The following is a 23,918-nucleotide window of genomic DNA, read 5'->3' as shown; positions in this document are numbered from 1 at the left end:
GTAATTTTCCATCCCTGCATTATAGACACTAGAACATGCACTTTCTTAGTCATAAAATATGAATATTGTTTAATTTTTTTCACAGCTGCTATTGAAGATGACATTTTCCACTGCATGGTGTATGAATTCCAGGATAATTACACAGGTTGCTCAGGTAATGTATTGAAAAATTTTGTAATCACTTTTGTTTACCTTCCATTCTTTCATTTTAGGATGTTGGGCCATTGTTTAATTGCATTTTGGCTTGTTTTGTTTTTAAGGAAAAGAGATGCCTAGCTTTGGTTATGGTCATTACAATAAGCTGAATGAATTATGTTGCTGTTGTTATTTTAATTAATTTTTTGATACATGTACATTTATTGTACAATTATCACTGAAAGTGACTAGACAAGCAAGCCATTAAGCATTTTCTTTCTCCAGTTTGAAGAACATCTTGTACAATTATTATTATCTTTATAAACAGGCTAATTTCAATTGCCCTTATTGTGCCAAAAATATATACCTCAAATGTGCCACAAATTATAATGGTAGAGCCAATAAACAGGCTTTCATTTTCACCACTTATTCTTTCATATTTTCCTCGTGGAAATTTTTTTTATTCCTGAAGTGTTCTGAAAACCCAGGCTTTAATAATAAGCATTTTTTTTATGACTTAGCTACATTATAATTTTTACTCCGCACATTTAACTATTTATACTTCCGTGGATACTTTGAAAAAACTGCTGGCACAAACCTACGTCAAAATGCAGTCAGTGCACAGCAAGAGACAAATAAATAAACCTTTCAATATTAAGAATTGAAGAAAAGGAAAAAATTTGTTGCATATTATAAAATTATGATAATATAATAATTTGCTTTATATGTTGCAATTGATATGTGAATTCCGTACATTTGATGTGCCAGTTAGCACAAATGAAGTTATCCACTTTAAACAAACAAAAAATAGCTAAAAATACTTAACAATACAACCACTGCAAAGTCAACAATACAAAGCTGTTTCAGAACATAATTTTTCTTTTTGCATACAACTATTTTAGAAAATTCTTAATGTAGACCTGTGGCTAGTTATATATTCTAAAAATAGAAATGACGTAATTACATTGTGACATATATTTTTGCCCTATATAGGTATACATAGACACATATAGCAGTAGCTCTACCAGTCTTAAGGGTATTGTACAAGCAGCTCTCATCCAGTTGCTTGGAGGCTTTACTGAAAAGTTATGCTCTGCTATGCATAATGTGGTAAGACTTTGTGTGGTTGCTTGCTGTTTTGTGAATATATAATCTAGATATAATTTGAGCCGCGTCATGACAAAACCAAAATAATGGGTTTGCGCAGTCTGATCAGGATCCATGCTGTTCGCTATCAGTTTCTCTACTTGTTATAGGGTTTGTAAACGAACAGCATGGATCCTGATCAGACTGCGTGGATGCGCAGGCTGGTCTGGATCCATGCTGGTCGCATACGCATTACGTTGGTTTTGTCATGACGTGGCGCATATAATTTGTATTTATATTGATATACATGATATTAATTATCTCACTCAAGTATGAACTGCTTGTATTGACATAATTGTGATCAGCCATTGTCAGTTTGTGTAACTTTCCTATTTCTGCAGATGTTTTTCTTCCCTGAAAATGACATCAAATTCAACAACTACATGTACTTTTAAAGAAGAATGTTAACAATGTTCTTGTTTACTCTCAGTGCAACATTATATAAGATAATTTTGTTTCATTTGTAACATAGTTTTACATTCTATTTGATAATCATTAAAGAACAGATTTGTTTTACACTGGATCTTTACTCTGGGCATGATAGGAGTTTGTTAAGGCATAACTGTTTTTCTTATAGAGAAAATAAATATAGTTATGCACTGATAACAATTGAAATGAAAGATCATTTTTTTGTCAACAAAATGAAGTGTTTTCCATTTTACATGTGATTTAGCCATTACCTGCTAAATATCTTATATGGCCTGTCCATATTTCAATCTGGACAAAACTATTTACCATTTTTAGTGGAGATTTCAAAATATTAACTGACTAAATAGTGAACAATGATACCTTGATCAGATACCAGGGCTGTGAAATTTGATAACTTGACTTCTAACCTAACTAAAATTACATCTTCTTAGTATTAAGGTGAGTGAATGAGGGCTATAAAAGCACTGCTATTTATAATGCAATGGTAAAATGCTTGTTTTTTGTTTTGGTATTGTTTTGTTTTTACTATTATTGTATTTTTCCATTTATTTCATTTTTCAACACCTCTGCTTTTGCATGTATTTGTTTAATTTTGAGTATATGAATATATTAACTCTTTGCCTACAAGACATTACTAACATGGAACATGATTATCTGTGGTACCTTTTTAGCATGAAATATAAACAAGATTTTATATATTTGAACTTTAAATGTCTCAATTGTCATGTAGTAAAGATTGCATTTTAAGTACTGCAGGTCTAGATTTTGATTTAAGGTCAAGACATATCACAGACAGCTGCAGGCTTAAGTGGCTATGAAAATTAGACCTTGATTTGCACCAAGTGTAAAGACAAAGATCTATTTACTCTTCTGATATATATAATTAAATCATTCATAAAGATATAGTGACTAAAGGGGCCTCTATGGCTTAGTTCTTTAGGTTGCTAAATTAAAGATCTCCTGCCCCAAAAAGTATGTCAGTTTGAATCTTTTCAGGCATGAAGAATTTTTTGATATAAACTATCTCTTTAGCTTCTAGAGTGTTTTTAATAAGTCTACGGATGGGTCGTCTACGGATAAATTACATGGAGTGGGTGTTTTTAATGATGTACCTTTTTGTTCACTCCTGTGATAATAAATATTGTATGAGAGTGCAACTGAAGTCTTCCTGAAAAGTTACTAATCTCAACCAGAAATTGAAAATGAAATACATTGTCAAAATAGCCATTTTATTTATGAAAAGAAACACAAATGTCCGCCATTTTGTATTATTTATTGTTTTGACGTGACGTCACAATTGTGGCGTTCTATCCGGTTCGCGCGTTGTGTATTTATATGAAATGAAATTGGAAATAAAAAAAAAAGAAGAAAAAAAATTTGATTTCGAAAGAAGCTTTATACATATTGTCGGAAAGCTTAATTTTCAGCAAGTCTCCTTGTTGGTGAGCAGGTCCAGTGAGGAACCGAATAAAGCAGCAAGCTCAGAAAACGTCGGCTTTCTAGTGAAGAGTTGAGCACTTAGCAACGGTCCGCTTCCCAGTAAAGAAGCAAGTCTAAGAACGGTCCGCTTCCCAGTAAAGAAGCAAGTCTAAGAACGGTCCGCTTCCCCAGAAAAGAAGCAAGTCCAAGGAGCGCCAGCAAGTCTAAGAAGCGCAGCAAGTCCAAGGAGCGCAGCAAGTCTAAGGAGCGCAGCAAGTCTAAGGAGCGCAGCAAGTCTAAGAAGCGCAGCAAGTCCAAGGAGCGCAGCAAGTCTAAGAAGCGCAGCAAGTCAAAGAAGCGCAGCAAGTCCAAGGAGCGCAGCAAGTCTAAGAAGCGCAGCAAGTCCAAGGAGCGCAGCAAGTCTAAGAAGCGCAGCAAGTCTAAGAAGCGCAGCAAGTCCAAGAAGCGCAGCAAGTCCAAGAAGTGCAGCAAGTCTAATAGTGCAGCAAGTCCAATAGTGCAGCAAGTCCAATACTGCAGCAAGTCCAATAGTACAGCAAGTCCAATACTGCAGCAAGTCTAAGAAGCGTAGCTAGTCCAATAGTGCAGCAAGTCCAATAGTGCAGCAAGTCCAATAGTGCAGCAAGTCCAAGAAGAGCAGCAAGTCCAATACTGCAGCAAGTCCAATACGGCAGCAAGTCCAGGAGTACAACGATTCTTAACTTATAATCACAAATACCGCTCAGAATATCGATAAAAATCTCATAAGTGAAACCAAAACTTGACATACATGATTAATATTGACTAAATCCTTGCTTTTATTCACAGTAAGTCAAAGATAGATATGTATATGAAGGACTTCTTGTAATTTATTTAGATAATATACTTCAGACAGCTTGTAAGCTTACAGTTATATTATTCAGTGCTTTTAGAGCTAAAGTTACATGTATGTAAACTTTGCTGATTAACCTAAACTGCTGAATTTGTGTATCAGATTTGCCCAGCTGTAACTTTTAAACAGTCCATTCAAGGGATTTCAATATCAAAATACAAGAATGGGGCTACCAACAGCCTGGTAAAGTTAAGGGTTAAGCAATGTGCAGCATGTTTTTCATAGCCTCATAGGCAATTTTATTTGAAGCAATACATATATAAACATTTTTACTGCTGATTCAGTTAATATTTGCTGAGATCTTTCATAGAGAAATAGATTGGTGGAGATTAGTATAGATGCATACATAGCAAGCAATTGCAATATGATGTCAGTAAAAACACTGGTATTAAGCTTACTTTGCACTTGTCAATAGTCGGAAAATTTATTAGCAATTTATATAGAGAACTTGTCAATACAAAATATAATAGAGTGTTAGGGTACAATTCTTTTCATGGATAACTGAATAACCAGGATTTCATGGCTTTTTATTTGATTTTTCTTTCCTTTTATGTGACATACATATTTATAAAGCTAAAGTGATGTATATATAATATTTTTATAATTCATTTAATTAAAAAAATCTTTGATATGTTGGAGAAAAATTGTTTAAATACAGAGTTCGTTTCTTTCTGTTTATATTTCACATCAGAAAACATCATGTCAGACTACAGAAATTAGATATACAGTCAACTCTTGCATATGCTTTAAGTAATCGAGGAATATGCTTATTAAAAGAATTGTAAAAAATTGTTGATATAAGTAAAATAATAAACAAAAGCATGGTGTGCATTTTACCATACTAACTCATTAATACTGTCTCTGTTTTATATAGGAGCATGCTGAAGATGATGTCATGTCACATTTCAATGCAAGAGGTTTGTTATTAAATTCTAAATCAGTGTGCATGTCACACTTCAATGTGACAGGTTTTTACTTGGCTACATTCTAAAATCAGTGTGGATGTCACACTACAATGTGACAGGTTTTTACTTTTCTACATTCATCAGTGTGCGTCACACTTCATTGTGACATGTTTTTACTTTGCTACATTTCAAAATCAGTGTGCATGTCACACTTCAATGTGACAGGTTTTTATTTTGCTACATTTAAAATCAGTGTGCATGTCACACTTTAATGTGACAGGTACTTACTCTGCTATATTTAAAATCAGTGTGCATGTCACACTTCGATGTGACAGGTTTTTATTTTGCTACATTTAAAATCAGTGTGCATGTCACACTTTAATGTGACAGGTTCTTACTCTGCTATATTTAAAATCAGTGTGCATGTCATACTTCAATGTGACAGGTTTTTTACTTTGCTACATTTAAAATCAGTGTGCATGTCACACTTAAATGTGACAGGTTTTTACTTTTCTACATTAAAAATCAGCGTGCATGTCACATTTCAGTGTTGCTGCATACTAAATTAGTGTGTATGCGTCATGAAGTTATCAAAGGTATAAAATGTGGCACATGTGGTGAATTATGTGTAACATATGATTACTATTCTATTGCAATGTCAGGAGTCTGTATTTTGCCTTTGATTAAGTGTACATGTATTACAGTATCATAGCTTATACATATAGAAATTCTTAGTCATACTGACTTCTAGAAAGTCACAATTATTTGACATTTTTATACGCCCGTTTGAAAAACGGGACGTATTATGGGAACGCCCCTGGCAGGCGGGCGGTCGGGTGTGCGGGCGGGCGGCGTCCAAATTTGTCCGGAGCATATCTCCTACATGTATGGAGGGATTTTAATGAAACTTCATAGAAATGTTTTCCACTATGAGGAGCAGTGTCGCGCACATGAACCAGGTCTCTAGGTCAAAGGTCAAGGTCACAACTTAGAGCTCATTGAGAAATGCTTGTCCAGAGCAAAACTTCCACATGTATAGAGGATTTCAATATTACTTGCACAAATGTTCACCATTGTGAGGCGGAGTGTCACGGCGCAAGATTCAGGTCCTTGCGGCCAAGGTCAAGGTACACATAGAGGTCAAAGTTCAGATAAAAATATGAAAATGTGATATGGACCATTTAGTCATCATTTATTGAGGATTGTAACACAAATGGTCATTATCAAGACTATGGCTGTGATACATATTTAGGTCAATATATACAAGGTCTTGTCACTAAAGATGATGAAATATCCAGATTTTGTCTGGAGCATATCTCCTACACGCATGGAGGGATTTTAATGAAATTTCATAGAAATGTTCACCATTGTGAGGCGGAGTGTCGCGCACAAAATTCAGGTCCCTGCAGCCAAGGTCAAGGTCACACATAGAGGTCAAAGTTTAGATAAAAATATGAAGATGTGTATAGGGACAATTAAATCATCATTTATTGAGGGATTATAACACAAATGGTCATTATCATGACTACGGCTGTAACACATGTACTTTAGGTCAATATATGCAAGGTCAAGGTCATACTTTATGGAAATGCTCACCACCATGATATGTATTGCTCCATGCATGATCCAGGTCAAAGGTCAAGGTCACACTTAGAGCTCATTGAAAAACGCTTGTCCGGAGCAAAACTTCTACATTCATAGGGGGATTTCAATATAACTTTGGCACAAATGTTCACCATTGTGAGGTGAGTGTCGCACGCAAAATTCAGATCCCTGCGACAAAGTCAAGTTACCATAGAGGTCAATGTTCAGATAAAAATTTGAAGATGTGTATAGGGACCATTTAGTCATCATTTATTGATGGATTGTAGCACAAATGGTTACTATCATGACTACAGGTGTGACACATTTAATTTAGGTTAATATTTGCAAGGTCAAGGTCACTGGAGATGATTAAATATCCAGATGTTGGTCCGGAGGCATATTTTCTACATGCATGGAGGTAATTTTAATGTTACTTTATAGAATTTTCACCACCATAGACGTAGTGCCCTGCACATGAACCAAGTCTCTAGGTCAAAGGTGAAGGTCACAGTTAGAGCTCATAGAAAAAACGCTTGTCTGGAGCAAAAACTTCTACATGCATAGAGGGATTTCAATTAATTTGGCACAAATGTTCATCATTGTGAGGCTGAGTGCCGTGCATAAAATTCAGGTCCCTGCGACCAAGGTCAAGGTCACACATCCTGTGCATATCTTCCCTACTGATTTGTTTTAAGGTTCATTTAACAACACAGTGCCAAGAATAAAAACTTGCTTGCTAGATAACACTTATCCATAATGCCCCCATCCCCATCTAAAGCTTTCTTAAACGGGCGTATTTTGTGACTATGGCACCCTTGTTTTTTTTATAAAAATATGTGTCACATTTAAATTACAAATGAATGCCTTTAGGTAAATGTTTGTATTAAAGTTACATTTGTAGAATGCAGTTGACTGTTCTGTCAATGTATTGAAGAATTATTTCAGTCTGTATAAAATTTCACATTTACCGTATAACAATATTAGTACTGAAAATATTGACAATTTTTTTAATGTTTCATGAATTTTTCAGGTGATTCTAAGGTAGAAAGTTTGACAGAAGATGTTGTTACTCTACTCAATTTCCTCACTGACAAAGTTGCTGTTGCTGCCAAGTTAGTAATGAGTTCTTATTTTATTGAATTTATATCATAAATCACAAGTTGAACAAATCATTTGCTTGTAACAAATTCAAATTTTAATCTTCGTAGCAAGTTTCGATTTCCTCACATGTTGAAATTATTTCATAAGTAACAGAATTTTAAGTTTTTAACTATATAGCTGCTTATGTCTGTAATTAGATATGAAATATTTAGAATAACAATCAAGGTTATAATATTGCCTGAACAAAATCACTTTGATTTTAATTATTTTATTTCAGTATATACAATGGGATACATATACATGTATACAAAAAATAGATGACAAAAATTAAAAACTACAAAACATGAAATTATACCGATGACACATACATCAGCACCATGGATGACACAAAAAAAAGACGGCTCTTATTATCGTGGTCCTTTTTGTTGGTGGATGGTATAATAGCATTATTTAAACTAACAAAAAACAACAACAACAACAGGAAAAAAAAACACTTAATTGATGGATATCTTAATGGAAATATGTTATCAGTATCATTACAATTAATTTTTTGTCATTTGTGGACAATTGTAGAGCTGGTCAGAGTAAACAGGCAGTACCATTGTTGTTAGAAGGTATATTAGCAATAGTCTCTAACTCGCCAGCACAGCTGAGAAACTGTGAGGGATTTCAACAACTAGTATGGTATGTTACTTCTAGGTTTTATATAAGAAGTTTTATGATACTATGAAGAGTAAACATAAATCTAATTGCATCTAATTGGATCTATAAGACTATAACTTCTTTAAATTTCAGTGTTTGTGGGTTTTTTTACAGAGCAATTTGGGGCCAAAATTATACCTCATTCACAAAACCAGAAACAGTTTCTTGAAGGAAATGATACTTAACCTTAAACCTGAATTTATGTAATAATTGGTCAGCTTAGAATTTGAAATGGTCTATTCTAAGAACAATTTTAGTATCAAAATACAATAAATTTAGACTACCGACAATTATAGAGCCTGGTCAGACTGCACAGATGTTTAGTCTGGCCAGGTTGTATACTGGTTGTAAAAGCTAATAACTTATTGTTACAGCAGGATAAGGATTTAGTTCTTTAACATTAAAAGTAGAGTAATTTGTTGCCTGTTGAAGAGAATCTATTCTAATAATAGATAAATGATTTTAGTAGGAAGTATTCTCAAAAGACTTGATTGCTTATATATGAACATTAATGACTGAAGATATAAAACATTATGTTGCTTATTTTCACTATTCAGTTGTGCCTTATCCTTATTCACAAAGAAAGCATAAAAAAAACATTGCCTTTAAAACCTCACAGCAGCTGTGAATTTTTAGTGTGGAGTTGTTTTTTTTTTTTTATAAAAGTTTCAAATTGTGAAAATCTGGTAATAAGAAACTAATTTTTAAAATCTTACTGTAAATTTAATATGATATATATTTTCAGGCAGAATCTTTGCCCGACTTTGATATCACTATTGGGAATACCTCGAGCTGAGACAAAACCAAAAGCTGGTGGTGATAGCCAAAGAAATGTAGATTCTACAAACCTTTCTTCTGCTACAGCTAAAATTATTTACAGGTAAATACTTGTGTCAATTTGTTCAAATAGCTACTGTAAGCAAATAGATATTGACAGGTTTTGTTACTTTTAAGAACTGTAGGTTTTAATCCAACCTTAATTGTCTATTTCTTTCATGTAAGACCCATAATCCCACTTTCCGAGGGACAGCCTATTTAAGATTGAAAGTTGTCATAAAGACCTTTGGAAACTGGAAATTTACCATTGTATATTATATTATTTCTTTTAGAATGTATGAACTGTAAAAGGCAAATGGTTTTAAAAAAGTGAATTCATGCCATGAAAATATGTAGAGCTTTAATTAGGGACTATTAATTTCTTAGCCAGCAAATTCAAACAACCTGGTGTGTTTTCAAAGTGTTTTGTTAGAGACGATTTTATCCTATGTGCCTTTATACACTAAAGACACTTCAAACTACTTGCCTCTCACTGCTGTAGATTTGAGCCTCACCAGCATCTTTGGATTATTCATGTGAGAAAACTATCCAGCTAGCTTGCAAAATGTATGTGGTTCTGCTCAGGTGCTCGTTTGTGCCTGAAATAATGTACAGAGCGGCACCTGAAGTCTTCCTCCACCAATAAAGCTGGAAAGTTGCCATATGACCTATACTGTGTTAGTACCATGTTAAACACAACAAAAAAAACAACAAAAAAACACTAAAGACATAATTTAATTGTATTGTATAAATGTTTGATAATATCACTTGAATAAAACATTTTATTGTTTTGAACAGTATATCAGTAGCTATAGCTAAGATGGTAGGACCAGTAAAGTCACTACGACCAGTACTAGAGTCATTGTTTCATAGAATATTGATCTGTTCTTCTCCAAACAACAGACATGATGCTCTTAAAGCATTGAAGGAGGTAAGGACTATTCTTGTTTTTTAATGATAGTAATTCCAGTTTTAAATGTAATGTTTGATGTTTTTTTACCGTTAGCAAGGATATGCTTATTACCAGTCTTTGTACTGTTGGCTGACCAACTTAAAATTTTCATCTTGATATCCCCAAAAATGATAATGGACAGTTCAAAAATGGAAACTGGACAAGTTTATTTCAGAAATTCAGCAGGTTAAGGTTAAAAAAAAAACATATTTCTGATTCTTCTGGACCAAAAAGTTAAAATACAGTATACAGCTTCACATTACATGCCCAAATAAGATTTATGTCTTAAAAAGTGAAAAGAGAAATATAGAGAACAATATAGGAAAGCTTAGTTGGAAGGCCTATGTGATTACCTATGTTATAATGAATGTTTCAGTTACTGTCTAGTCCAGCCAGACTGTGTGATATAACAGTGACCTATTATGATGACAGGTCAAGGTCAGGGAAATCTGTCTCACAGACTAATGATCTGGCTCTAATTAAACTGTAAGTATATCTATACTATAATACATGTAGAATAAATATGTATATTAATCTGTTGTAGTAATATTTTGATAGTCTTCATATATATTTTTGTCTTTCAATTAAAGCTTTATTTCCTCAAAGGTTTCAACATAAACTTGTAATCAAATAGCTAACTTATGGTCAGAGTTATTCTCATTTTATCAAGTCTTTTTGTGACCGTTATTGTTGGGTTAAGTTTTTTCTATTGCTTATGAGTATCCAAAAATTGCTTTTCGTATAATTGAAATGTATAGAAAATTATAAAACTTTAATCTTATTTACATACAGTGTATGAAGCATGTCTCTGTCTAGCATGATGTGGGCATTTTGATATTGAAATCCTTTAAATGAACATAGGATATAGTTACAGAGACAAAAATGGTAAATCTATAGTACAAAATGCAAGTGGATAGGCTAAATTGAAAGAAGCTGTTTCTTTGAAAATTGATGATAAAATAAATTGTATTTGTTTATATATCAGTATTGTAGATTCAGTAAAAGAGTGTTGTCACACCAGTGACTCCGCCCTCTGCTTTACATGTGTCATGTGTGTTGGTGACCTTTTGACCTCTATAGAACAGCTAGACCGAGGTATAGGTGTACATGAAGACAGTGTCAAGGTCATCAAAGAACGATTCCAGAACAGACATGGTAAACAATGATTATCTATTCTTTAACTCCTTTCTCGGTGTTTCGTTATGCTGTAATTAAGGAATGTAACATACAGTTAAGTGAAATTTTATATATGTATATAATTATTCTACTAAAACAATTTCCAAACATTCAAGAATATGTTAAATATGTACAGAAAATGTTAAATACATGATATTAAACGTTATAATTTATGCATTCATATTTTTATTGAGAAAAAAAAACTGGCTTAGACTTTATTGAAAATATATTTCTAATTACCTCCCTTTATTTACACGAAATGTTAAATTTTGTAATGTCTTTACAAATAATGCTTTTTGAAACTTACATTATTGATAAAATTGATAAATCTTCATTTCAACATCAGATTTATGACCTAATTGTGTTACAGGCTCTTTAATCTTGACTATTCAAAGAATAAGGAGAGCTATTGTACTCACCTAAGCATCAACATTGCATCACATGTTGGTTAAGTTTTTGCATGCAAATTATTATCTCCAAATCAACTGAAGGGAATAGATTGAAATTTCACACACTTACTTGAGGGGTTTAATAGGAGATCACTATTTAAGGCCTATAACTTTAACATGGATTTTGACAGAATTGTGGCCCTTTTTGAACTTAAAAAATTCTACATTATCTAGGCTCTTGTTTTACTTTCAAACACTGAGAATAGTTTAGCATGCCATCCTACTTACAGCTTTTGTTAGAAACTCATTTGAGTAGCTTTCATTTGAAAATCAATATAAATTTGCAAATTTCACTTTCTAAAAATGTTTGCAAATTGTAACAGAAATGATTGGAAGTTCCCTAGGTATACAAACTGATGTTGAGTGTTTGCTTGAAAATAGAATAAAACTAAACTGAACTAAATTCTTTGATATGAAGAGATGACATAAGAAACATGCTGGGTATTGTAAGAACTATTCTCAGAAATGCAATAACAAAAAAAGATAAGTAACATCTCAAGATAAAAGAAAAAATAAGGAATTTTACTATTCCAGACAAAGAGAGGATTAAGCTGGATAGGTCTAATTCTGTGACATCACATTCTGATACAGAAGAGAAAGGCCAAAATGTTAATAATAGCAATATATACAACAGTATTAATGGACACCCTGATGCTGGTAAATGTGATAAGAAAGACGGAGAAATATTGGAGGGTAAGTCAAGTACTTTCTATCTACGTCAGAGATTGAGGGGTATAGATTTGGCATTGTCAGTCCAGCTGTTCGGACAATCAACCAAATTTGGATAAAGGGCTATTTCTATTGTTATTTTCTTTTTGTTTAATAGAGGACCATTGGCTCCTTCTATTGTTACAAAATGAACTCTATTATTCTCTTTTGATCTGTTTACACTTAAAGCCTCCCTATCCCTATTCAGTTATTTATTTGTTCACAAACACTAATACTTAATTGTATACAGTTAAACCTGTGTTAAAAACCAGCTCCAGATAAAGATAATCCCGTATAGAAAGACCACTCTTTGACAACCCTTCATTGGTTAAATAGAATGAAGTAACCTCCAACTGAAGACCACTTGTCTCTAAAGGCCATGCTCTATCTCTCCTTTGTATGGTCTTTTTTCATGGGTTTAACTGTAGTGATATCTATGAATATTATAATAACTAATAAATCATTTATTATGGTTTCTATCTAGAGTGTAGTGATTTCATGGAGCAGAGCGTGGAGAAGAGAGAATCTCTGTCTCTATATAAGAATGCAGAGAAACAGAGCGCTGTAGAGTTTACACAAGAGTTGGTGAAATATCTGCCATATCTCTTCTCATTAACATCAATACCAGAGGTGGACGAAGCTATACAGAAATTCTCCTCGCAGTTCTCTCAAAGTAAGCTCTTCTTTGTTATATTGTTGCTATGGAAACTTGAAGTTAAACAAATTTATGAGATAGATTCTAAGGTCACTCACTAACTTGCGCTAGCTTGATTTGCTTGGTGTGAAATGAACTAAATGTGTTACCAACATACACCTTTTACCCCATGAGCATATTGGAAAAATGGCCGTTTTCATTGAAAAACCTCCTGTTACAAGTTCAAGCTGCTATGAAACTATGAAAATGCTTAAATACTGATGAAACATGGCACAAATGTTGACTGGACCATAGCCTCTGTAACAGCATGCTCAATTGTAAATTTCCTGTTACCAAAGCAATGGGGGTATGTCACAAAATTGCGAAAAATCAATATTTTGCATTGTTTTTGTTTTTTTCATCAAAACTGATTTCAAAGTTCTGCAACTTCTCAATGAATTTACAATGAGTAAAAGGCTTTCAGCGTTGGTTACTAGTTACCTTAAGACCGACCTGAGGCCATTTTTAGCCTGTCACATGTCCAAAATTTTCTTGGCGATGAGGGGGACTAGCACCCCCTTCAAACCCCCCACAACCCCCTTCTGGCAACCCCCTGTTGTACCATTTTGATGGGGGGCAGAGCCAAAAAAGTGGTCACTTTTTTTAACAACCTTTTTCAAACAAAAAACAGTGCTTGGGGCCTAAATAGGCCATTTTAGGCCACACTGAGGCCTAAAAAAGGTGGGCAAAAAGCCGTCAAAACACGTCTATATGAGGTAAAATGTTAAGAGTACAGAATCTGTGTCTTCGTAACATGCATGCATAGTGTGAAGATTTTAAACTAGCATATATAAAATACTGTATTTATTTGTCTGTAAGACAGATTGCTCCTAAGACCCAGTCTATTTTATAATAAGATCAAAAGCAAGTCAGGGCTCACACTGGCTCAAATAAAATAATAGCCAATATTTTCAGCTTAAAAAAATAATAGCCAAAAGTTCAGCGGACTTTTCACGAATTAGCGATTAACAACATAAGGATTCTCAAATAAACTGACACATTTGTGTATTGATAACTAGTAAACTACCTTTTTTTTAAATAGAACCACAACTTTAATTGTTATTATAGAACAGAATAAAAACGTTATAATTAATATAATTACTGTACAACAATAATATTAAAGATTCATTATAACTTTACATAATGCTGTTATCAAACAACTTTTTTTGTTTGTACTAATCAAATTTTGTCAGCTATAACCACTGTCAATTTCCACATTTCACACAGAACTGGAGTAGATCTAGGTCATATTAGCCTATAGAAATAACACAAGTTTGCAAACTCATTCACAGAATGCAGCCTTTTTTCTGAATAATTTACTGAAAAATATCATCATCATCAATGTAAAACAAATTTTCTGCCATAAAAGTAAAGATTTTTAAACAGAACATAGCTTATTTCACCTTTAAATAAATATAAAAATTATCGGTGTCGCGAAAATATGTGACAATCGGATTTTTCCTGTTTTCTGAAGAAATATTCACAATTTTGGTTGTTGTGCAAATAGTTGTTTGGAAGTTTATACTTTTTAAATATTTTACCATTGCTTTCCACTGGCGATTTAGTTAAGTAGCTTAAAACAAAAAAATTATCAAAATTTGCAATTACTGCAATTCACGTACGGTAAATTTTGGGTAAGTCAATATCCAGTTTATCAATTTTAAAACAATTTTTGTGGCTAATTGACGGATATTTGATGGCTATTATAAATGCTGGACAATATCTTTAAAGTACTTATACAATGTATTTTATCACCTCGGGCAATATAGTTAGCAGCACGTGACCGGTAAAAAGTTGACACTCAATTAAATCTGGGATATACGATTATCGTATGTCCCAGATTAAATGCACCCCGCTGGTGTTAATTGGGTCTACTGCATTCATTATCGATTTTTACACCTTATATAAACACTGTTGGAAGTAAAAAATAATCGCCAGATTTTGTAGCCAAAATGCAAAAATAATCGCCAATCTTATAAAATAATCGCAAATGGCGACTATGGCGACCGACAGCGTGAGCCCTGCAAGTTCCTTCTTGATCTGATTTTAATACTTGTTGTATTTAAAGGCCCATTATGTCCCATTATGTCCCAGAAACGCTTTTATTTTTATTTCTCCAAAGCTGGTTATTTTTGGTGTTCTGTTTCCAAAATGTTACTCATCGGCAAGTTACCTGAACCATCTTATGCATCCATTGCCTTTTGACAATTACTACAGTTACAGTGATTTAGTATTTTGTATGGAAGTCAATACTACTATATTTTGCTACTTTTTAGCTCGACTTTTCTATGAAAAGGGGAGCTATCCTACTCGCCCCGGCGTCGGCGTCGGCGTCGGCGTTAGCGTTGGCGTCACACCTTGGTTAAGTTTTTCGTACCACCCCACTTTATTTCAAAAGTATTACAAGTATGGCTTTGAAACTTACCATACTTGTTCACCATCATAACCTCCATCTACAGACAAGAGTACATAACTCTGTCAAGGTTTTTGACAGAATTATGGCCCTTTTTTGACTTAGAAAGTGTATTGAGCTTGGTTAAGTTTTTTGTACCACCTCACTTTATTTCAAAACCATTGGAGGTATTGCTTTGAAACTGACCATACTTGTTTACCATCACGACCTTCATCAACAGACAAGAGGACATAACTCTGTCAAGGTTTTTGACAGAATTATGCCCCTTTTTGACTTAGAAAATACATTGAATATGGGTAAAATCCACTTATTGCCTTAACCCTTTGAGATATTGCTTTGAAACTTTTAATGCTATTTCACATCATTACCCCCATCTGTACGCAAGAGAAGGTAACTCTGTCAAGGATTTGTTTTAAAAATTAAGGCCTTTTATCGACTTAGAATCTTGGTTAAGTTTTTAGTACCAGTCCACTTTTTGACTGAACTGTTTGAGATATTAATTTGAAAGTTGGAATACTTGTTTACAATCATGATTCCCAAACATGTCCAGGAGAAGGTAATTCTGTCAAAGATTTTATTTGAATTATGGCCCTTAACTGTCAATGTTTTGTATTATAGGCAAGCACTAAAAAACTTAAAAAATCTAAAAAAATTCATTCCTATCCACTTGTTCACTTTACCATAAATTATGTCATATAAACATTGCTGTAATATTCAAGGGTATCAAACAACTAGTTCACTTTAAAAATACAGAGATTCTTGTATTGCCTTTTACTGCAAAAACTTTTTTTATTGGCAAGCAATAAAAAAGTCGAGCGCGCTGTCTTACGGACAGCTCTTGTTTAACAAATAATTTTACCTTCAGCGATGATTTCTTCAGATGGATAAACATCATACATGCCCTTAAATCATTATTTTAATGTTATAAAGCCCAACTCAGTTGATATTTATTTAAACTTATGAATATATGTATACATTTATGTTGAAATGCTCATATCAAATGCCATCAAATTAAAATGCTTATGGGATATCACATTTCTTATTTTAGTCTATTTTGAAAATTTATAATTTTCTGATAAATATGATGATATGTTTTAATTATGATGAGTTAGAAGGTGGGCGATATTCCATGGTATAGGAGAAGTACAGTCTGACCAGAGCAGAGGTACAGTCTGAATTACTGTGATCAGTCAGAACGAATGTGACCTGCACTGTCAGGGAATCTTCCGGTATGGTTCTCCAGACAGTAGTCATTATCTTAAAACAATATGATATTTAAGACAACAACAAAAAAGAATAAATGAAATTGAAAGTCTTGTGTTTTGATAGAAGTTCTGGATATAGACTGGTCTCTGATTGTATATAGCGGCATAGTATAAACTGCCAACATAATAGAATAATCCAACGCTTTCCTGATAGTTGATACCCTGCGTAATTAAATGTGATAAAATAAAAATATATCAATGCTTCTTTGTCTGATAGCAAAAAAATTGAGAATTTGGCTATTAATTAAAGGTTCATATAAATTTAATTTGTTATGTATTCAAATATATACATAATGTTTGGACCAAACTTTAATGGATATTGCATTTTTCATGGCAATACCCACCCTATTAAAGTTAAAGCTGTAAAATATATAAAAATATATCAGGAAGTTGATAAAATCATCCTCAATGTTCCCATTTACAAGAGCTTGTATTTTATTCAATAAAACTTGATAACATTAAGTCAATATTTGTTGAATGTCCAGATAGAGAATACTTCAGTTTTTTCTTTAAATACAGGATTTATTTTCATCGAGTGGTATGAAGAAAAGTAAATATTTCACAAGTGGCAGTAGTTTTTAGCTCACCAGAACCGAAGGTTCAGGGTGAGCTATTAGTATCAAAGGGGGATACTCCGGCGTCCGTCGTCATGTGTCAACAATCATCTCCTTCTCTGAAACTGATGGGCGGATTTACCTAAAATTTGGTCTGAAGCATCCTTGTGACAGTCACAATTAAATTTGCACATGCCATTTCAATTGGCCCCTTTTAGGGATCAACAGAGCTAAAAATAGAAAAAAATTAAACATCTTATACTAAATTAAATGATGGATGATCACCAAAATTTGTCTTTAGCATTCTTAGGTAGTCTTGTATCAAATTTGCTCATTTTAATATGATTGGTCCCTTTTAGGGGTCTCTAGAGCTAAAAACAGAAAAATCTTTAGACATCTTCTTTTAACAAGTTTGCTCATATAAATTATATTGGCCCCTTTTAGGGGCTGCTAAAGCTAAAAATAGAAATACCTCTAAACATCGCCTTACACAGAACTAATTGATGGATGATCACCAAACTTTGTCTGTAGCATTCTTGGGTAATCTTTATCAAGTTAGCTCATATTAATTTGATTGGCCCCTTTTAGAGGCCACTAAAGCTAAAAATAGAAAAACCTTTGAACATGATCTTCTACTGAAATAATTGATGGATGATCACCAAACTTTGTCTGTAGCATTCTTAAGTAGTCTTTTATCAAGTTTGCTCATATTAATTTGATTGGACCCTTTTAGAGGCCACTAAAGCTAAAAATAGAAAAAAAACTTAAATCGTCTTTTTCAACAATAATTGATGGATAATCACCAAACTTTGTCTGTGGCATGCTTGGGTAGTCTTTTATATTAATTAAATGCCCTTTTTAGGGGCTGCTAAAGCTAAAAATAGAAATACCTTTAAACTTCTGCTTCTTCAGAACTAATTGATGGATGAACACCAAACTTTGTCTGTAGCATTCTTAGGTAGTCTTTTATCTTTTACTGAAAAGCAGTTGTTTCTGGTGAGCGACTCAGGGCCATCATTGCCCATTTGTTTATAACATGAGATGAAAATAAATCCTGTATTTATAAAAAAAAAAAGAAAAAAACTTCTGTTTATGTTTATTATGTTAATGTTTCTCAACATAACATTTATAAGTATATAGTAAATTTTGCTATCAGTTTATTGAATTGTGATTAACACTAAAAAAACACAGGCATTCACATTTTGGGGTTGTCAACACTCAAAAACTTAACACATAGGTTTTTTGTCTCAGTTTTTCTTTAAATAACACATTGGAACATGAATCATATAATTGGTTCAAAACTACGTACATGTATCAGGTTAAATCAGAGGAAAATCTTGTTAAGACTATAGAGACCACAGTTTTGATTGGATCTATTAAGCAGTGTAAGTATTTTATCCTTAATGATTTCTTTGACAAATTTGCACATGGGTCATGTGGGGTTAAAAAACTAGCTCATCAAGACAAATCAAAGAATACCTTGAGCTAATTTTGATTTGATTTATCAAACCTTGCCACAGTGTATAAGGGTATTAGGATTTTGATCAAATATTGAATATGGTGATAAAAGTTTGGTAAGAACCAGCTACATGACAGCATTCAGGCATTTAGATCCTGCCACTAAGATCTCTGAAATACTGTTACAAACTGCTACTATAATGAAATTTACAAGCAAACAAATTTGATACAACTGAGTATAATGATTTATTAACATGATAATTATTCGAAAATATTTGTACAAAATATACAGGAAAATCCCCAGATTGACAATGAAACTTAAAAACACAAAGATATAATTTGATACAACTACATTCTTAAATCTATTTACAAATATATGAAACCATCTCTGCTTAACAAGCTTAAAAGTATTTCTGTACATAAGATCATTTTTAGTTATCATCTTTGAAAAATACTCATGTCATCTGCAGTTGGAAAAATAACTAACACACAGCACCTAAGACATAATTATCTTTAATGATTTTGACATGTTCACCTTTGACCAGTGTATGATTGTCATTCAGTTGGATTTAAATTGCCTCTGGCAATATTCTTCACTGTCATTATTCTTTTGATAGCTTAATCCTAATAATATGGCTAATATCAGAATGAAATTTTTTTTAAAAAGTGCAAACAACTAAATGAATATTTGAAATTGCTCACAGAATCTTTAGCATGTCAGGTTTTTGGGATTTTAAAATTGATGTATTATTAATCTACAAAATCCAGTGTCCCAAGGACATCTGGCATATCAATTTATAAGTCCATCTTGTCCAAAAAGCACTCTCTGTATCATATTTCTCTTGCCATTTTTAACAGATGACTGGAAATAATGTGTTAGTACATTGCATAAATTCCAGGGCCTCTGTGACTGCCTACCATAATATCTGAAATTCCAAAATTAATGCGGGCAACTGTTGTACATGTGGTACTGATTTAAGAATGTTAACATATGTGTAAAATTACAAAATTGTCAAAGATTGATATGAACAGGTGAGTGTTTGTTTTGTAGACTTCAAAATCTTGTACTTAAACTTGTTGGACTACTGTTTGCAAATTGTTACTCTCTCCATGGCCATATCTACTTGCCAATGGAAGCAGATGTGTGGAATTTTCAACCCTAGTAATATTATCATGTTACTTTGTAAATTTGTATTTTTTTTGAAGTACCAATGTAAAGTTTGTTTTCTTTATCACAGTAGAATAAACATTTTTTAGGTGATGATAGAAAAAATTCAAACATGTTTCTGTTTTTATGTTCATCAGGAGACACTTGTCTTATCTCTTCATCATGTCCTGGAATAAAAATAGTTCCTGCTTTGTCTGTTGTGAAACTTACTGCTAACAGAGGTGAAAGGCCAAACAAGTCATGCATAAGTGAATTGTTCTTTAGATGAATGTCTAAAAGCTTCCTTGCAATTAATTTACCTTCCATAGAATGTTTTGATAAAATCAGTTCTACTCTATCATTACCTCTACTATATTCTGAAATGTATAATTCATCTTTATTTGGATGAAGTCTGATAATGGAATATTTCGTGACAGTTTGAATTGTAGCAATTGTGTTTATTACTCTACCATCTAGTCCAAACACCAGTACTTTTCTTTCACTACATACAATAAGGTTGGGTTTCTTGTATGCAATTCCAAAGCATTGGCCTTTAACAAAGATTTGTGAGCTTGTAGAAAGTTGGTTACCCAGTGTCACTAATATTAACTGGATCTTTTCAGCATTTGGCATTGTGACAGCTACAGTATTGTTTTCTACAAGGTTATATCAAATGGCTTATCTTCAAGTTGAAGTACTGCTATGGTCAATTCAGTATCAGTGTCTATCATTTTAATCAATGAGTTATCATAATCTGCAGTAATCAGGCGTGTGTCAGAGGTTTTACAAAGTCCAGTTAAATTGCTGTTACATTTGTCTGTGCTATGCTCCACACTTATTTCGTGAAAGTATGTTATGTTGCGCTTTATTTTTGACTTATCAGTCAAGGAGCCATAAATAACAGGAATATTTACTTTACTTATTTCTTCATCACTGGATTGAAACTCGTAGTAATTTATCCCAGGACATCGGCTTTCTTCTTCTACAATTGTTAACATTTTCTCCATTTTGTTCTCTGCTCCTTTAAGGGCAAGAAATATTTCACACTTTTGATTTGCTTGCATACTTTTACACAGGCTGTGTTTCATATTTTCAAGTTCGTATTTAGTTTTATAAACCTTTGAAGACAGTGCAGTTAGTTTCATTACATCTTTTTGCTTTCTATTTTCACTGTCTTCAACTAGTGAATTCTTTTTACTCTCTATCTTTTTAATTGTTATTGTTTTAACATCCTGAATCCTTTTTGTTTCGAGGTGATGCTTCATTATTAGCTGTCTTTTTTCTTTGTCCAACTCAGCAATAATAGATTGCCTCTTTCTTTCAAAAATTTCCTCTTCATTTTTATGTAACTTCTTTAGCTCAAGGACTTCTTTTTGATGGAGTTCTCCAATGCAGCTTTCAAGTTTTTTTCTCTGTTGTATTATTGATGATATGGCACTTTGACTGACTGCTTGAACTTCTGTCAATTTTGATGAAATTTCATCTCTTGAATTTGAATTAATTGCTAAGGTGTTGTCTATTGACTCTACCAAATTTCTTACGTCTTTGTTGAAATTAGCTGATCTCACAAGACTGGGAATGTGTGCTATGATGCACTTGTTATGTTTTTTTGCTTTACAAACAGTACATGCCTTTTGCTTGCATGAGTTGCAGTAAAACTTAATCAGCTCCCTTGGATGGTCTTGACATTTCTGGAAACAGAAATCTTGTGGCATGTGAGCTTTGTCCTGTATAGAATGTTCAGGCTTGTATGTCTTATGATATCTCAAACATGTAGAGCACAGATAATCCAAACAATTCTTACAAAATCCATCTGCAATTACTAAAGTCCCTAATTCTTTTTCACAATGTTCACAAAACATCTCCTGTATTACATCAGAGTCCTGTGTAAGAGAATCATTTTTACCATTATCAATTATATTGCCTGCTGCTGATGCCATTGTTGGATGTTCATATGATTAACATTGGTGTAATTTTAATAAAGTAAATTTAATTCAGACTGGAAAATTTTAATCACTTCATATTATCTTGCATATCATATGAGTGAGCTAAACCATGTGATTAAATAGAGTGTGTGGGGTGGGGTGGGGGTGTAAAGATAAGATTAATGATTTATGAGTCTGAAGTATGGATGTAGGGGGCTAAATAAATAGAATTTAGGATTTTAAACATTTTATTTCAAAACACTAGTACTAATAAATTATGTTTTACAGTGTTATATATTTGTTATGTTTCAACAAGTTCGAGTTTTTGCAAGACAGGTTGTTGAGAACAGGTTTTGAAATATCCTAGCATTCACACATACTATATATGAATACTTAATTGTAATTATTATGTCTCCCCCACCTCGGGGGGAGACATATTGTTTTTGCCCTGTCCGTCCGTCCGTCAGTCCGTCCGTCCGTCAGTCCGTCCGTCCATTCTTCGTTTCCGGACGATAACTAGAGTTCCTTTTGACCTACAGCTCTCAAACTTCATAGGATGAATGGTCTTATTGAGCAGATGATCCCTATTGTTTTTGGGGTCAGTAGTTCAAAGGTCAAGGTCACAGTGACCGTTGGTCAATTTCTCGTTTCCGGATGATAACTAGAGTTCCTTTTGACCTACAGCCCTCAAACTTCATAGGATGATTGGTCTTATAGAGCTGATGATCCCTATTGTTTTGGGGTCAGTAGGTCAAAGGTCAAGGTCACACTGACCGTTGGTCAATTTTCGTTTCCGGATGATAACTAAGAGTTCCTTTAGACCTACAGACCTCAAACTTCATAGGATGATTGGTCTTATTGAGCAGATGATCCCTATCGTTTTTGGGGTCAGTAGTTCAAAGGTCAAGGTCACAGTGACCGTTGGTCAATTTCTCGTTTCCGGATGATAACTAGAGTTTTCCTTTTGACCTACAGCCTTCAAACTTCATAGGATGATTGGTCTTATAGAGCAGATGATCCCTATTGTTTTTGGGGTCAGTAGGTCAAAGGTCAAGGTCACAGTGACCGTTGGTCAATTTCTCATTTCCGGATGATAACTAGAGTTCCTTTTGACCTACAAACCCTCAAACTTCATAGGATGATTGGTCCTTATTAATCAAATGATCCCTATTGTTTTAATGGTCAGTAGGTCAAAGGTCAAGGTCACAGCGACCGTTGGTTAATTTCTCCTTTCCGGATGATAACTAGAGTTCCTTTAGACCTACAACCCTCAAACTTCATAGGATGATTGGTCTGATTGAATAACCAGGATTTTCAAAATTGAATACCTGGTTAAAAACAAACAGTTTAGGAAGCATCTTCTCATACAACCTTAACAATAGAAACCATCCATAGACAGCCTTCATTGAAGTGACTACCGGGTATTTACATTATCTTATCTCCATTTCCATTCCTGTTTCCATTCACAGTTATTCTCAGCAGTGGGGGAGACATGCGCTTTTTTACAAAAGCATCCTCTAGTTTGATTTTTTTTTTCAACATATATATTCAAAACTTCAGGTCATAAATATGCAGTTTGACTAACCTTTTTACAAGAGAAACATCACTTGAAAATAAATTTTCAATACAAAAGAAATGTTTTGAATCATTGAATAAAAAAAATCCAGTCAATAGTTATTGATAAAATTGCTACATATTTTGTAAAATTTTAAGACTCTTAATATTGTCATACTGTCATGGTTGTCTTTTAGATATTTCACACTTGAATTTCAAAGCTTAATGTGATCTGTTATAGGGTATATTTTGTATCCGTTTTAACCTTTTTCATAGATGAAGGGATTTTGAAATTAATTGGCACACGGCACAAATAATCATAGTAACAAGACGATATGTCATGCGCAAAATCTGGACACCTACCTCCAAGGCCAAGATCACGATTAGAGGTCCAAGCTTTACATGGTCTGTTAAAGGGTATTTTTGTGTTCTGTCCTTAATATTTTCATCTTTCAAGGGATTTTGAAATTACTTGTCACAAATGTTCACAAGAT

The 23,918-nt window shown here is 33.3% G+C and overlaps 1 protein-coding gene across 1 annotated transcript; it reads right to left on the bottom strand.

The window, feature by feature from the left end:
• Positions 1-20,601: 20,601 nt before the first annotated feature.
• On the bottom strand, positions 20,602-21,885 carry LOC132728790 (uncharacterized). Its single transcript, XM_060714463.1, has one exon. It carries the CDS (start codon positions 21,883-21,885, stop codon positions 20,602-20,604), a length of 1,284 nt encoding a protein of 427 aa, XP_060570446.1.
• Between the last annotated feature and the right edge of the window lie 2,033 nt (positions 21,886-23,918).

Source organism: Ruditapes philippinarum, unplaced genomic scaffold (assembly GCF_026571515.1).
Source record: "Ruditapes philippinarum isolate M1 unplaced genomic scaffold, ASM2657151v2 ctg10477_1_1_1_1, whole genome shotgun sequence".
In the NCBI taxonomy this organism is placed as follows: Eukaryota; Metazoa; Mollusca; class Bivalvia; order Venerida; family Veneridae; genus Ruditapes; species Ruditapes philippinarum.
Note: the sequence above shows the minus strand (reverse complement) of the source record. Positions and strands in the feature narration are given on the sequence as shown.